At 41.6% G+C, this 16,784-nt stretch overlaps 2 protein-coding genes across 3 annotated transcripts; one reads left to right on the top strand and one right to left on the bottom strand.

Annotated features, from left to right (window-relative positions):
- Positions 1 to 515: 515 nt before the first annotated feature.
- LOC133027656 (RNA-binding protein with serine-rich domain 1-like) lies at positions 516 to 5,232 on the bottom strand. 2 transcript variants are annotated; one of them, XM_061094727.1, is made up of 7 exons: positions 5,193 to 5,232; positions 3,871 to 4,017; positions 3,645 to 3,776; positions 3,059 to 3,161; positions 1,965 to 2,118; positions 1,699 to 1,840; positions 516 to 1,594 (listed from the first exon to the last, which is right to left on the bottom strand). In XM_061094727.1, coding segments are annotated over exons 1-7 (780 nt in total). In that variant the 5' UTR covers positions 5,195 to 5,232; the 3' UTR covers positions 516 to 1,494. The 2 variants fall into 2 exon arrangements, with proteins under 2 accessions (XP_060950710.1, XP_060950711.1); XM_061094728.1 differs by having other exon boundaries at positions 3,645 to 3,773.
- A 530-nt stretch (positions 5,233 to 5,762) lies between these two features.
- Positions 5,763 to 8,327, top strand: LOC133028078 (solute carrier family 2, facilitated glucose transporter member 11-like). The gene has a single exon (XM_061095274.1). It carries the CDS (start codon positions 5,763 to 5,765, stop codon positions 7,431 to 7,433), a length of 1,671 nt encoding a protein of 556 aa, XP_060951257.1. The 3' UTR covers positions 7,434 to 8,327.
- Positions 8,328 to 16,784: the final 8,457 nt, after the last annotated feature.

Here is a 16,784-nt window from a genome sequence, read left to right as displayed (position 1 = left end):
ATGCTGCTTGCAGCTTTCTTCCTGAAACTGTAAAAGTGACCTGTGGCAACTGTGCCAAAGACTGGATCACAAAGCTGCATAACCGCTGCTGCACAAAGCTGTGACCTGGAGAGTCCCTTGTGTTGAAGTCGCACTAAATTCGATACTGCACTTGCTTGGGCCCTTAACACTACATATGCCAAGTGTGAGGCCGATAAGATGAATGGTTCTCGAGATGTGTGAGCCACAACACACACATTTCTGGAATTGGTGGATAAAAGCAAAGTGTAAAGCTATGCTTGGAGATTGATGTGGTTTGGTGCAATGTGAGGCTGCGTCTCTGCAAACATCACAGTGACTGATCTTGAGGACTAAACTGTTGATCTGACTTTTCCAATATTAATCAACAACTCATTGTTCGTCTCAGAGACAAACTGACACTCAAAGTGACTCCCAAAACCAACGTGTGTGTGTGAGCATAGCGTGGCGTTTTTAAAATGGATGATGTACAGAAAAAATTACTTGAGTTGTTAAAGTTCAAACCATGACCTTTTATTGTCAAGTTAACCGATACATTAAACAGGCAATACAAAATGAGACACACACACACTGTCACGACGATTGCTTCAGCTCCAACACCGATTAAACACAACTCTCTACAAAAAACTAAAACCACAGATGCCTGGATCCAGAGTTCACCGTGTCACACAGTTTTAGGCTGTTAACGTCCAACCTCTTTGTGTTGACACTGTATCAACCATGGAAAAATATGAGTCAGTCTAGGGTCTTTTTTAATTATTTACTGTCACAGCTTCTGCTCATTTCGTCACGGGAAGTTTAATACAGATTGAATAGTATGGGAATCACAGTTTAGTGACCCCTAGTGGAGGGGTTAATGGGGGCTGTCGGCGGGATTTCCGAGAACGATTGACATTAAAACAGTATCGTGTAATCATTAGTCTGATCTGTTACCTGTCCCTCTTTTTATGCATGTTCTAGAAACCAAATATCCTGAGTGAAAATGTCCACCAATACAGAAAACTAAATTTATGTCTGGCTAGTAGGACGTGAAGAAGATTTCAATTGTTTCAGAAAAACATTAGGACCCTACCTCAAAGTAGAGCTATACCGATATCAGCAATATTAATTCATTGCCAATGTTATATTGGTATTAGTGTATGTGTTTATCTATAAGTAAATTTAATAAAACATTTTAATCACATTTTGAACTCCTGAAAATTGCCGAGTACTTCATATTCTCCAATCGTGGATTATGTAAGAGCATTTAGCTTCAGAACTCCTCAAAGAAGTCTTTTAACACAGAACATGTTCCAGTGTTTCAAAACAGTTTGAAACAATCCACCAAGTGAGATATTATAGATTTTTAACGTCCACACTCATCATACATTGTTTATAACAGTTAACCATAAGAATCTTTGCCTCTCATATTTACTTGGACACACTGATCTTAACGACACGGTAGATGAACAGATCCAGGCGGGGGTTTGCCAATCATTAGCGCGAGGAGTTAGAGCTGGAACGGGAGCGGTGACGGCGGCGGCCGGGGGATCGAGACCTGCGCCTGACGGGAGAGCGTCGCCGTGGAGACCGAGACCTAGAAGAGCGAGAAAGTTAGTTTGGAGTTGGAAATGCTTCAGCTGTGGTAAAACGAAAAACGGTTCCCGAATCAAGCAGCAGGACTCGTCGCGTGCTGCTCACCTTCGCCTCATCCGAGGGGGGGTGCGACGCCACATTGGGGGCGGGGGAGGCATCCGGCGGGGGGGGGACATCCTGCGAGGCGGCATGCGCACTGTGGGAGTCAGCACTGCTGAGACTGTGATCTCCTGACCGTCAATCTGACCTGGAGGAAATCAAAAATACCGGGGAAATCATCACATGGACTTAGTTTTCTAGACGTTAGTTTACACGAGAGCCACACTGGTGTCAGCTCCACTTTGTCAACATGTGCCGCTGCTTCCTCTCACCTCCGTCCATGTGTTTCAGGGCCTTCTCCGCATCGTCTGGCATCTCAAACTCCACGTAAGCGTAGCCTTTGTACAGGTGAGGGTGGGTGCGGTTCACGGGCATGTCGATCATCTTGATCTTTCCATAGGTGGAGAAAATCTCCTGGATGTGTTCCTTCAACAACAGAGATTAGGACATTTGGACATTTGCCCCACCAACTACATATAAGCTGCCTTCAAACAAGAATTGAACGATTAAAGCAGACGCCGATGTGCTGCGAAAAACACATGAAATCTGCAGCAGAATTAATATGTTGCTTCCTGCCTCGCCCTGCTGCACCAACCCCGACTGCTAGTAATGTGAATTCAAGCAGAGGAAGGTAGATCTAGTCTACGTGGAGGAATCTAGGTCCAAATAGGGGAATCTCTGTTTCTCGACATGAACAGCTTCAAACATCTGCTTTTTGAGAAGAACAAAGAAGGTGAAACTACACTACTAGAGGAGAGCAGCATCTGAACAATTTACAGCGCAAAGGGTTTTTTAAAACTCGACCATGCGTTATATTGTGTTGTGCACTGGATGTGTCACACCTTTCTTTGTTTAGTGTTTTATTTACTGTGCTTTCCCCTCAAAACCAGGGAAGAGAGAACATTGACTCTGAATCCGACAGCGTGGTTTAAAAACTGTATGCACACAAATACAAAAACATGTTGTAACAGGAATCTTTGCAAAGAGGAAACATTTAATACCAAATTAAAACACTGTCTTCAGGAAAATGTATTTGGTTCTATTCAAGACTTGGTGCTCAAAATCTGCACCATCAACAATTTTCTAACAACGGTGAAAACTGATCGATATATGTTCCACATTTTCTTTGATTCTAGCATAGCCTATAAATAAGATATGAAATTTATTTGTGCTTTGTTGCAAACATTTACATGTGTTTCTTTTTTTCCCTCACAGGCACAAATTCCTATATCAATCACAAAAATATAGCAATTTCTGATCCACAGACTGAAGCTATTAAGTCAAGCACTGTAACTTAACAGCAGTAGCAGCATCTGAATTCACAGCAGAGTCCCACGGGTCAGTAGCTTGTTATGATGGTATTTACCTTAATGATGTTTCTGGTCAGCCGGCCCAGGAAAACCTTGGTGGGTTTGGGCGTGGGACTTCTACGGCGTCGGTCCCTGTCGTCCTTTTTAGCAGATTTTGACCTACAGTGATGTTTACAATTCGTTTATCAGAGATCAAAAATGGGCTGAGACAATTTACTTGAGCAAGAGACGCAATATTCTTTACAATATTTTGCAAATAAAATACGAGCGATCATTTAAATTATTCCAAAAATACAAAAATATTTGCTATCAAATGTTCCTAAGAATCAAAGTTGAAAGTATTAATGTGTTCATGCAATCCTGTATGCAACAGTTTAATGTTGCAGCTAGAAAAGGGGCAGCTCATTTTTTATTGAGCTTTATTATACCTCTGTAATGTAGCAGAGTCCAGTATAGAGTAGCATGGAGTGGAAACTAAAATGCAAGTACGTAAAACCTGGACTTAAGTATAGCACTTGAGTAAATCTACTTTAGCTTTTTACCAGCAAAAGCAGTTATGTGTGCAGCAGTACGAGACTCAGACGGAATTCAATAAATATTAAGAGATCATCAAACTATTTTTCGGCATGACTCATTTCATACTTAGAGCGTGAGCGCCGTCTGTTGTTGTGGCGCTGGCGGCTGGGGCTTGGCGAGGAGGAGGAGGAGGATGAGGAGCGGGAGCTGGACGAGCCCGAGGAGCTGGAGCCACTGGAGGAGCTGGAACCTGAGCTGCTGATGGAAGGAAATAAGGAAAAACAAATCAGCTCACATAAAGAAAAATGAATGAAAATTATATAAACACTTATGTTGTAAACGGGCCTCTGACCTGCTGCTCCCACTGGAAGCACTGCGCCGTGTACGGTTCTTCTCACGGCTGCGGTTTTTGTCAGCCCCTTCTTTGGTGGATACTGACTTCTCCTTACTGAGCGGTTTAATCTTGTCATCCTCCTTCCTCTTGGTTGGAGACGGCGCCCTATTGAAGGAGAAGAGAACAAATGAGTCAAGCTTTGAGGCATTGCTGAAACTGAGCTGTTCAGAATTTAGAATACACAAGAAGTTATATCACAAGCACGGCTGGGTAACAAAACAATAAATAGCTGCTTGCACTAAACACTTATTTTCAACAAGCACTGTAAAAAAGTCAAATAATTATCGGTGTATTGCTTGTACATTATTTAAGCACAGTGAGGAGCTACAACACATAGTTGATCTACGTCGGATTGGTAATATATTTCGCAGTTTTTTTTAATCAAGTATTTGTCTTGAGTTCAAAACCACGACCTTCACTCAGGAGCCAAATCTTTGTTTCAAACTTCAAATGGAAAACAATGTGACGTTTATTGTGACAATAAGCAGTGTTGAAAATGTTGTATCTTACTATAATTTTTTGCCCATATCACCAATGCCCTATAGTGGCTGGTGTTTGCAAACAGTAAAAGCATAAAAAGTTACTTTCCATTTACAGGGACAATAATGCAAATACATCTGCATGTTTTATACACACTGTGAAACAAATACAACGCCACATTGTTGCAATTTGATTAGAAAGACATGTCTGCACACCATTTGTTTTTAATCATACAACACGGGTGTGATTACAAGGAATAAGAGTAAGAAGACTGTAATCTAAGAGCTGAACATGTCATAAAAACAACAGTAATAACATGGTCTGTACACACATACAGACTTCTCTAAATAATTACAAAATGATAAATCAATCTTATTTGGAGATAAATCTGAATCATACAAAGCAGGAATTAACAGCTCAGAATTAGATTTAGGATGAGATTAAATAACGTTGCACCGGAAATAAAATAAACTCTTAATTTATTTAGACATGTTTATAATTTTATTAAGTTGCTGATCTACACGTACGTAATGTCTACACGCTCTTTTCAGCTGCGCATCACAGCGGAATATACAATAGACGTCTTGACGGTATTCCGCTAAACACAACACTCCATGTTAGCATTAGCCAGCGAGCTAACTTCGATAGGCTGTGTTCTGTCTGACGTCAGGTTTACGTTGTTGAAGCCCAAACTATGTGTTTAACTATATTTTTTCACCTTAACCTTTCCGTTGTGTTATTTCCCGGTCAAACACGAGAACAAGAAATAAATACCAATATAAATGACAGCGTTCACTTACATTTTACAGCTTGCTTGCGACACTGTTAGTCGCACACAGATGACGTAACGCGTCAGTTTGCGTTAGACCAATCAAAGGTCTCAACGTAGGCGGGCAGCTGCAGATGAACTAAAGGGATATGTATTCCCTCTGTAAAGTCTTTCAGGGTGTTTTCTTTTCATTTCCCCATTTATCTATCTCTGATATCTCTGCTTAGAAGTTCCATAATGAGTGTTAAGTGAAACTTCAGCTCTACAGTGTTAGTCTCAGACCTTTTTCATTCATTTGGATTCACTGTGTGAGCCAGACCTTGCGGAGATTGGTGTTGTGAATGTGCCTGACGGGAAACACCGAGGACTCGCATTGTTTCATTCAAACCAAACCGACAACAGGAACGAAATGACATATTAACACAACCACAGAGGAAACGCTGTCAGAGAGTGACATGTGCTATCCTGCAGTGTAGTTACATTTTAACCTGTAGCCATCACAAGTTAACTGCCGTCCTTATAAGGGACCGAGGGGCTGAAGGATCCGGACAGACGAGGCATCAGGTTGGTCTATGTTCAGGCAAAGCTGCCCGGCGTGAAGATGAACTCCTCAGGTGACTCTGAGCCAGAGGAAACCAGCCCACCTGCAGGAAGTACCAAGATCCTTGCCTTGACTGTGTGCTCTGCGGCCATTGGAGGCACCTTCCAGTACGGCTACAACATCTCCATCATCAACTCTCCCACCAGCTACATCCAGAGCTTCATCAATGAGACCTACATGGAGCGTTGGGGCAAAGGCCTGGACGTCCCTCAGGTGACCCTGGTGTGGACTCTGATCGTGTCCTTCTTCTCCCTGGGGGGTCTGGTAGGCGCTCTGCTGGCAGGGCCCATGGCCGTCCACTTTGGAAGGAAGAAGTCGCTGCTCCTGAACAACGTCTTCCTGTTCGCCGGCACCGTGCTCGTGCTGACGTGCAAGGCGGCGAGGTCGTTCGAGATGATCATCATCGCCCGATTCCTGGTGGGGTTGAACTCGGGTGTGAGCATGAACATCCAGCCGATGTATTTTGGGGAGAGCGCCCCGAAACACCTCAGGGGCGCCGTGGCCTTTTCCTCCGCTGTTTTCACTGCATTTGGGATTTTCTTGGGTCAGGTTGTGGGACTCACTGAGATCCTGGGCTCTCAGCCTCTTTGGCCCTACTTGCTTGCTAGTAACGCTTTGCCGGGGTTGATCCAGCTGCTCACCCTACCCTGGTTTCCGGAAAGCCCCAGATACCTACTGATTGACCGGGGAGACCGAGAAGCGTGCCTCAAGGCTCTTGGGAAACTCCGCGGCGGGGAGCCTCCGGTCCTGGAGATCGAGGAGCTGCTTGAGGAGCAGGAGCAGCAGCAGCAACAATCAACATCTTCGAAATCTGGATCCGCGGTTGCCAGATCCCCCTGGTCCCTGTTCAAGGATCCTGACCTGCGATCCCAGCTCCGAACAATCATGGGCGCCAGTAGTGCCATGATGCTCTGTGGAAATGACTCAATCTACTTCTATGCTTACTATATCTTTCTGGCAGCAGGGATCCCTCCGCAGAAGATCCAGTATATCACCATCGGCACCGGCGCATCTGAGCTATCTGCTTCTATACTGAGTAACCTTCTGATTGAACGTGTGGGTCGCAGGTACCTTCTTGTTGGAGGGTACTGTCTCATGTCCTTCTGGTCCGTAGTCTTCACCATCGCTCTCATCCTCCAGAGCCAAGGAGTGGTGGGGATGTCCTACCTCAGCATGGTGTGCGTGTTTGCTTACATCCTCAGCTTCGGCCTGGGCCCGGCAGGGGTGACGGGCATCCTGCCAGCTGAGATCTTCGACCAGGCGGCTCGCCCGGCAGCGTACATGATCGCCGGCTCGTTCATGTGGATCAGTCTGTTCTTGGTGGGAATGCTGTTCCCCTTCATCGTCAAATACCTGGGGAACTACTGCTTCCTGCCTTTCCTGGTCGTGTGCGTGGTGTCCGCTGTGTTTCTGGGGCTCACCTTACCGGAGACGAAAGGCAAGACGTTGGCGGAGATCACTGCAGATTTTCAGGGAAGGAAGAAGTCGAAGAAAGAGAGGTCAAAGAGGCAGGTGGAGAGGCCCGTTGAGACTCACTACAAGCTGGGTGCAGCCTGCTCCTTCACTGACATCATGCAAGATCCTGAGCCCGCCCATAAGAATGGAGACATCAATTTGAATGTTCCGGTAGAAATGGAAATGAATCAGACAGTGCCTGTTGTAGCCACTTAATGCACTTGATAGGTTTGGCGTCATTAGGTGCGTACTATTGAAAATACAGAAAATGCGTCAAATACACACACAACCAAATATACAAACATGTGGCTCACACACAACACAACCAACTATACAAACATGTGGCTTACACACAACACAACCAAATATACGAACATGTGGCTTACACACAACACAACCAAATATACAAACATGTGGCTAACACACAACACAACCAAATATACAAACATGTGGCTAACACACAACACAACCAAATATACAAACATGTGGCTAACACACAACACAACCAACTATACAAACATGTGGCTTACACACAACACAACCAAATATACAAACATGTGGCTTACACACAACACAACCAAATATACAAACATGTGGCTCACAAACAACACAACCAAATATACAAACATGTGGCTTACACACGACACAACCAAATATACAAACATGTGGCTTACACACAACACAACCAAATATACAAACATGTGGCAAACACACAACAAACCAAACATGTGACTAACCCCCAACATAACCAAATATACAAACGTGGCTTACACACAACACAACCAACTATACAAACATGTAGCTTACACACAACGCAACCAAATATATAAATATGTGGCTAACACACAACAAAACAAACTGCCAATCGACAACCAAACACAGAAATGCTGCAATTGGCACACACCCCGATAGGTGAATGTTTTCTAGTCTACACAAACAGTGATGAGCCCAGCTACAGAGAACTTTCACATTTAAATTTTAGCTTATTTTATGTGTGTTTTTAGGAGTGGCTAATTTTAATATCTTAAATAAGTCAAACATTTCACAGCAAATGTGACCCAGCTGGGTTCACCACTTTTTGTTGTGTCCCCTGGCAACACACCCATTTCATGTGTGCTACTTGCACCACATTTCTGCATGTTGTGTTCTTGTGTTTTCTTAAGTTGCACTGAGTTTGAGTCATTCATTAACAGATCAGATCAAGTGTAATCCGATAAAGTCATGATTCTACTGTGTTCCTTCATCAGCATGATAGTATATAGAATATATCAATTTATTTATAGAATATTTTTAAGAAGGATATTCACATTGTAGCAGAGTCGATACAGACTTATGTGTTTAACAAGCGTTATTTATTCTCTCCTGCCCTTAATGAGTCCTGCACTGAATACTGCACTTCTAATATCAATGAAGAGTGATATTGTGAGTCATAATATGCCTCACAACCCTGATTCATACCACAGATATCTACATGGCTGTATAGTAGAGTGAGTAGTTGTTGAAATAGCATGCTGTAACAGACTGGCACTTTGTTGATTACGATAATTGTTGTGTAATCAGATTTATATTCACTTTTGCTGACATGTCTCTTTTGATCATCAAACTGGAAATATTAACTCCACACTCTTGAAGTTTTATATTGATTTCACAGGTTATCTAACACCTGTGATATGTTTTGTTTGTTGTTCTTCTTGTATCAACTGCTGGATATGTATTTTAACTATATTAGTTAGACTACCTAACCTGTCATGTTTATAGTCATGATGACATTTATTTATTTATTTACTGAACAAAAGAAAAACCTCTGTAGCATTATTAACAGCGTGCATGACAATACCTTAATCGTGGTAACATTATTTTATTTTTTGCACTTAATTGACAACGTTTTGAATGTAGTGCTCAAACTTGTCCAATAGGTGTCACCATTGTCTCTGTTCTTGACTTGCTCTCCTCAATGCACTCGAAGATAAAGCTGTATAATGTCAAGATGAATCCCAGATGAAGGCGACACTTTTAAATTGACCAGCCTTCAGCTCACAGCCTTTCCAAGTTGCCTGTTGACCCTCTGTCTGGGCGTCTGTATGTTTCCTCTACCAGCAGACCACGTGACTTGAGTTAAAAAATCCCAGATATTTTACATATGTTGATCTTAAGATAATAGGAAAATGCAAATTGAAGAAAAATCTATTTTTTGCAAGTGATTCAAATAATGTTTTTACCTGTAAACCTCTATCTACATGCTGGATTTAAGGTTTTCTTTTTAAAAAAACCACTGCTGAAGCATGTAGGAGATGAAATGCTGATATTGTACGACACTGTTGAGACTATCTAAAGCATGTCATGGTACTGAGGGTTTGGTAAAAACCGCACTATGTAATGCTCAGGAGTGTTTTACAGTTACAAGATTTATACTTCTGTGGCTGTCGAAAAACTGCAATCATATTTATTCAATGCCAAACCCGACTGAATGTACAATAATAAAATATATCCAACATTCCCACTGCTTTCTTAATTACATTTAATCTCATTACTTTGGCTCCCTTTGCTCCTCAGCACTTCAATCCATCTGCTCCTACCCACTCCCAATAAGAGTGTTAGCGTAATGTTGTTTATTTATGGAAACTAGTGTTATTTTAGTACATCTCACTCTAAAGGGAACTTCCAGTGAGCTATTTCATATTGCATCATTTCAGCATTATTGAGTTATGCTTTTTGGTGGCTGTTCAAATTAAAAACAAATGACAGAGAAGTAACACTAATTTGTGTGCTCAGACAAGTGGGTATCATTAGTTATTATTACAGGAAACATTACAGTGCAGTATTAGACCCTCAAAGAGAAAGAAATAGAGATTGAGATCTGATATCTCAGAATGTGATGAAAAAATTCACAATATTATGAGAATAGTATTAAGACATTTAGCATTGTTATTTGTTCTCTTTTTCTCAATTAAGACTTTATTCTTGTGGGACTATGAGTTTCCTTTTAATAAATTGAGACTTCATGTTGATACGACTATGAAAATTCTCACTCTTTCCTCATCAAATTACAACTTTATTCTCGAAATAAATTTACTTTTCTTCAACATGGCCCTAATACTCCGTTGTAAAACTGAATATTTTGGCTTAAATTTGTCTTAAAAAGGGGAATAAAAGATCACCTGCTCTATAAATCAGTCAGTGTTACACATGCAGAGACACAGCAAATCTATAGCTGAGAGAATAGCCAGACAAGTTAAATGTTAAACACGCATTAGTCTGTCTGGGGTGCTGGCTAATGACCTCTGGGATTGTTTATCCGAGCTTAGGGCTACGATCAGGGGCTGCACAGAGACTCATTAAGGTCACTCACCACCCTACTGGCTTCCACACTAACAAACTATGTCTATGTTCTGTGGTCTTAGCCGCCCTCTCCATTAAAGCTGCACAATATATTTAAAATTGACCATCATTGCGATATCATCATATACGTTTCGCTAAAGACAGCTTGAACATTGATTATGGGTGTTCCACGTCCCATGCATTCACGCTCTGCATATCAATATATTTGGCCAATCAGATGGAGTCCTGCTGCCCTTGAAAATAAATGAAAGATATATCATTGACTGTCCAGGGTTTTTCCTGCAAAGAGAATTACGAGCTGCTTCCCTTGAATTTCCTTCCGCCTCCACCTCCTGACAAAATTGTTCAGTGGAAATGGTTTGGCTCGATTTGGTTGGCAGTGGAGAGCGTGAATGACAGAGACACAGAGAGGAGCAGACTTTTTTACGTTCCAAACATGTAGCAAAAGACCCCAAATGATCACTGTGAGCGGACTTAGTGTAACTGTGCATGTTTGCTAGGTGTCTGCCCCGGACTTGGTGATGCTGTGGCTGGGCGGCCTCTCCCTCGGGCTGTGGAGCTGCGTACACCAGTTGGAATTTTTTTTAATAAAACCCTGTTGTTGGAATGGAAATAATGCGAGCCCAAAGCAGAAAGACTCAAACACTGTGTACTTTAGCATTTGTTTATCTGTCTCAAGTCTTATCGTTATTGCAACATTCAACAACGTTAACGAATATCACATGTTTTCCTCATATCATGCAGCCCTACTCTCCCATCATTTAATTATTTGCTATAGTTAAAAAGACTATTAGTTGAATTTCTTACAGTCATCTTTGCTTTTTTCACCTAATCAAATCTTTTGGATTTAGTACAATGGCTAAGCTGAGGATCGCAGTGCAGCACATGACTGATACATGTTTTCCCCTCCGGGCTTCACTGTAGCTGCGTACGCTCAGTGATGACAACATTTAATTTTACAAACCCATAAAAACCCACATGCTCGACTCGGCTGCTGCTGATACCAGCTCTCCTCTCTACTTGCTGGCTTCAGAACTGCTTTCCAGTTTATTTCATGTGCCAGACAACAGGATCACTTGCTGCTAGCCTGATACTTCATGTCCAGGGTGTTGTTCATTTTTGCTACTATCATGATCATCATCATAAACATAATTATCAGAGTAATTTAAGTTAGAACTATTTTTGATAACCTTAGCCTGGGTAGGTTATGTTTTCACTTATGTTGGCGTGTTTGAGTAATTAAAAATGACTGAACCGCTTTTTCTTGATTATGATTATTATTGGGAAATGGGCCAATAAAGAACCCATTAAATGTTATGTACACATCTGGACAAAAGTGCAATTGATGAAAAAATGACCCTTTCTTTAACACTGTGATATGGGTACATCAGGCATATTAAGAGGGCTGATATACAAGTGTGTGTAATTTGGTGTGGCTTGATTGAATTTAAGGGGACTGCTGGGCCTTAGTATGCACTCTTCCTAGTGCAATTGGAGACCAGCTTGATTATTTGAGAGGATAATTATGCTAATCTGATATTTCGTATTAGTGCGACCTGCAACCCACTGCTGGAAAGCATTAAGTATTTGAAATACATTTAGAGATCCAGACCTGGTAAACAACTAATGAAATTAACTCACAGTTCTCAGCTCTACCTAGTCCCAGAACCAGCCTAAAATGTTATTAAAAGGACTACTGGGATTTGACCCCTCCAAATACAACTACGCTACCATCCATGGCAGTAGTCTTTCATTTGAATGTCCCTTTCTCCCCGTAAACTTATGAGAAAACTGAACCAGAGCTCGGTATTCAAAGTGCCGAGGACATTAAAGCACAAGATGACATTAGAGGTTCAAATTTTGACGTTTAAGTCGGGATGATGCAACAAAAAAGGCAAAGCAGACACATATAGTGTAGCACCATCCAAGGCAATGACTATTTTGTGAGAAGCCCTTTAAATTCTATGACCGGCTATGTGCAGGAGACTGCAATGACTCCATGGTCAAACCACTAGCTCTCTAGCAAAAGCTTTCTCATTTTAAAGGTTTTGTTAAAGAGCAGAATTTGTAAATGTGTGTGAGTATAATGTGCCAGAAACGGTAGTGGATGTTTGTACTTTACTGTTTTGACATTTTACTGCTACACTTTATGAATATGCAGAGTATGTTCTTTGTTTGAGAGAATCCTCAGAAGATTGGAGTGATTGTGGTTTGAAATCATGTTTTTCTTGAAGGGGTACTCTTTAACCTGCTGCCCTCAAAGTCCATTGAAAAGCTCCTGAGGAATGAATAGCTTCATCATTGAGTCTTTCATTTGCCATGACATACATATGTTGCCTTGATTTGCCTTGTTTAAAGAGTTATTTTTCTCCTGCTCCTCCTCCTGCAGTCATTAAAGTCTGCTACTTGTCCGTGGTGATGGAACTTCACAAAGCATTGAATTCATGCCAGGTTCGTCACTTCTTTGGGTTTCTATTTGCTTGTTTTCTTATCTTGGCCACTCCAGCATAATAGGAATAATTGCAATTGCATTTAGTTTCTATTGAGACATAAGAAGATGTTAGTCATACATTAAAAATGAGTTGAACCATAATTTTGAAGGCTAAAAAAAGCGTAAATGCAAACACTCTCTTTGTGGACGTTTCTACACACAGACAGGGACAGGAATAGTTTGAATCACAAAAGCTATCTAAAAGCTGCAGTCCCTTCATAACAAAACAGGCTGATGATGCTATTGTGAAGCAGACAGCGGATCACCGGGAACCCACCGGAGAGTCACCAGCATTGTCTTCAACAAAGGCCGACCCGTACCTCTGATATGAGAAGATAGCAATGGAGAAATGGAGCTGTTATTAGTCTTTGACCTTTTTTTGTCCGGGGAAGGAGGAAATAGGGGGACACACGCATCATATTAAAAAAACTGGGATGAGAACACAGAGCAGAGGTTATTAAACTGCATACGGTTTGACCAGTGTTGTCTGCCTCATGTATGGTGGATGATCTTTATTACATTTTCCATGTATGTTGTAAATTTTGCTTCGACGTTGCCCTGGGTCCGGCACCTAGTTCTTCTAGATTGTAAATGTCATGCGTTTTATCCTGTTTTTTACAGTGCACAGGTCAGAACGTTGAAAGGAAATATAAAAAAAAAGACGTCACAGTTTGTCAAAAGGTAAAATGGGTAATTAAATATCAGTGTTGAGGCTGCATTAATCAATACTTTTATATATTATTGTATCAAATTGTGGAGTGACATTTGAAAGGGTAAATATGGGATTACAGGAAAATACAAGCAAAACAAATAAAACATAATTAGAATGATACGGTATGATAACAACTCAATAATCAGAGTTGTTTATAAGGACACAACAATTATCTTTCTCCGTTATAGTGTCTGCAGATTCTGTTTTCTGTTTAGTCCTACTTCTGCTATATGTCAAAAAAACATCAGTTCTGTCCCTTCGACCATCGATTCCTGTCATGGAATAGTACTACCCCCCCTCTGCATCGATATAGTGGTTGAGTTCTGCCTTTTAATAAAACCTTGGCGCGGGCACACTGTAAATTGTGCAGATGCTGCACACGTCAAGTAATATGTATAAATGTGACATTTGAAGCAGCCTGGAGAACAGCTCATCCAAGAAACTACACTGCGCCTCCTTTCGCTGCTTAGAAACACTTCCGCCAAGTTTGAAGTCTCCTTTTATAGTTAGATATACTAGTTGCAAAATGTGTCTAAGAGGGAATGTGCGTCATATGTGATGGTGTGCTATATGCATGAATGTGTGGGCTCGGCCGTGCAGGGGAAGGTATGAGTACATGTTGAGAAGGGATTGGATTAATTCAAGGAAAGGCAGAACGGAGAGGTTGAAATTAAATAGAGGACCAAAAAATAGTTTTACCATAAATAATCACTTTAAAGGCTCAGTGTGTAAGATTAAGGTAAAAGGGATCTATTGGCAGAATTGAATATAAAATAATCCTAGTATGTTTCATCTACATTGTACAAATTCTTGTCGTCTTTACCCGAGAATGGGCCCTTTATACGGATCCTCTCTACGGGGGCCGCCATGTTTTTTTTTACTGTAGCCCAGACTGGGACAAACTAAACACCCTTTGAGTTTGTATTACAATTGAAGGTCACCCCAGTTTCTCTTTCATGTTTGGAGGGGAGGGCAGACGCTTTTCGGAGCATGTAACGATTCACAAATCAATACATGAAACAGGGCTGAATGGTGTGCCATGTTTAAACACAGTATACAGTTCTATTTCATACTTCCATGATCCAACAATAGCCATTTTCAGACATGAACTCTGGTGAATGTCCAAACAATTGTGTCTGGATTTTTCTCTTAATTTTCCTTCCACACATGCAACTCAGCAGGAATCAGAAGTCTCCCAATATCTTTACCTGTGTCTACGACGTGTGTGCCACCAGAGATATTTGTTTTCTTTAAGATTTTTCTTCTTTCTTTCTTCTGGGAGAAACTACAGAGAATGTACTCAGGCTCTCACCCAGACATTTTTCTTCTTGCATACAGCTCCTTCGGGTTTTGGATTGTCAAGTGTTCAGTGCATGACTGAAAGGAGCTCACGTTGCTAACACCTGTCTCCTTGAATTACACAATTTTTCACTACTTCTTTGCATGTCTTGTCAGTGTCATCTTCAAGAGAGGTCACGAATGAAAAATGTGATCAGGGATTTGTTGGCTCGGTCCTCGGAGCTTAATAAATGAGCTTTTTACCATATTGTAATCTAATGTAACCTTCTGTCAGAATCTGTCTCTATGACTCATGGAATGCTTCATACTGTGGACAGACGAAGGAAAACAAAAAGCCCTGATCCTTTGAGTAGCTCAATGAGTAATTTAGTAGAGCAACATAATAGGCTGTATCACAGCGAGCACTGATTTAGAGCAGTTGTAAACATGCTCTATGTTTGACCTGATTTATGATTTACGTAGGTAGACACCTGCCCAACACACAAGTGTTTTCCATGGCCATGGTGTAAACTTAACTGTGAATTCAGTTTTATAATGAATATACAGCTGCACAGTGTGGCTCTGAGCTGTAGCTGCTTCCAGGGACAACTGAACTAGAAAATCTTCGAATGATAGAGGACAAATAAACAATATGATGCCCGTTCTCACCTCAAATCCAGTTGTGTAGTTTTGTGTTCTTAAGTCGCAAATTGTGACGTTGTAATGTCTCTCTTGTTAGGAATACAAATGAGATCTCTACGTTGTGACTAAGAATACAAATGTGTGTGTGTGTGTGTGTGTGTGTGTGTGTGTATGTGTGTGTGTGTGTGTGTGTGTGTGTGTGTGTGTGTGTGTGTGTGTGTGTGTGTGTGTGTGTGTGTGTGTGTGTGTGTGTGTGTGTGTGTGTGTGTGTGTGTGTGTGTGTGTGTGTGTGTGTGTGTGTGTGTGTGTTCGATGCTTTCATCAACAACCCCCCTGCCTCGTGGCCCTGATCTTGTGTTTCTGTCAGCGGCAATGTCAGCAGGCATCACTCAGGGACTTTTGGGAGAAGGTAATCTCATTTAACCAGAGCATTGGGTTCCTGGTCTTCTTATTGACCTCTGCTAAGAACAAGATATAAACAGATAAATAGAGGAAGAGAATATAAAGATGTAGAAGGAAAAAGAATGGTACAAAAAAGAAGAAACAAACAGGAAAAATTTGCCCTTGAGCTCTCAACATGATCGACACCCAGCGGAAGCCCGAAGGACATGACTGATGTCGTGCATCAAGTGATGGGGAAGTTACAGCTTACATCAACACCCCCACCCCCCCACCCTCCCGCGTGCAAATTCCTCTGGATATCATAACAGGATGATGGAGAAAAATCACCTCATCTCCTCCCACGTCACCCTGCACCGAGACAGAACTCATTTAGCGGAGAATGAGAATCATTGCGAACGTAATGAAGCACCTGGCGAGCAACGCCAACAGCAGATTTACATCCAGATTGGCCGTATCTGTCATCATCACCACGTAATAGAGAGTCGGCACATCTGCTATGACAGAGAACGGGATTTGCTGGTGGGGGGCTATTCTCTGTGTTTTGATGTTGTGAAGATGGAGAAGTGATATATTACTTTTAGAAATGTTTTCGGCGTGAAGCTCATTGTCTCAGGCACAACTCCTGACCAAAGGTTTTCATTCCTAGACAAGAGATTTTAAGCAAAAGGTTCAAATATAACCCCAAAACTGTATAAATATTGTG

The sequence above is a fragment of the Limanda limanda genome, chromosome 21, assembly GCF_963576545.1.
Source record: "Limanda limanda chromosome 21, fLimLim1.1, whole genome shotgun sequence".
In the NCBI taxonomy this organism is placed as follows: domain Eukaryota; kingdom Metazoa; phylum Chordata; class Actinopteri; order Pleuronectiformes; family Pleuronectidae; genus Limanda; species Limanda limanda.
The sequence above is the reverse complement of the archived record's forward strand: the minus strand, read 5'-3'. Positions and strand labels throughout refer to the sequence as shown.

Bases quoted from the DNA above. Each gene is read 5' to 3' on its own strand.
- LOC133028078 (XM_061095274.1), top strand. From the start codon at position 5,763: ATGAACTCCTCAGGTGACTCTGAGCCAGAGGAAACCAGCCCACCTGCA.
- LOC133027656 (XM_061094727.1), bottom strand. The intron at 3,162-3,644 runs GTATGAAATGAG...ACATCACTGTAG, and splicing joins AGACGGCGCTCACGCTCTAA to GTCAAAATCTGCTAAAAAGG. The intron at 1,841-1,964 runs GTGAGAGGAAGC...GATTTCCTCCAG, and splicing joins CCTGAAACACATGGACGGAG to GTCAGATTGACGGTCAGGAG.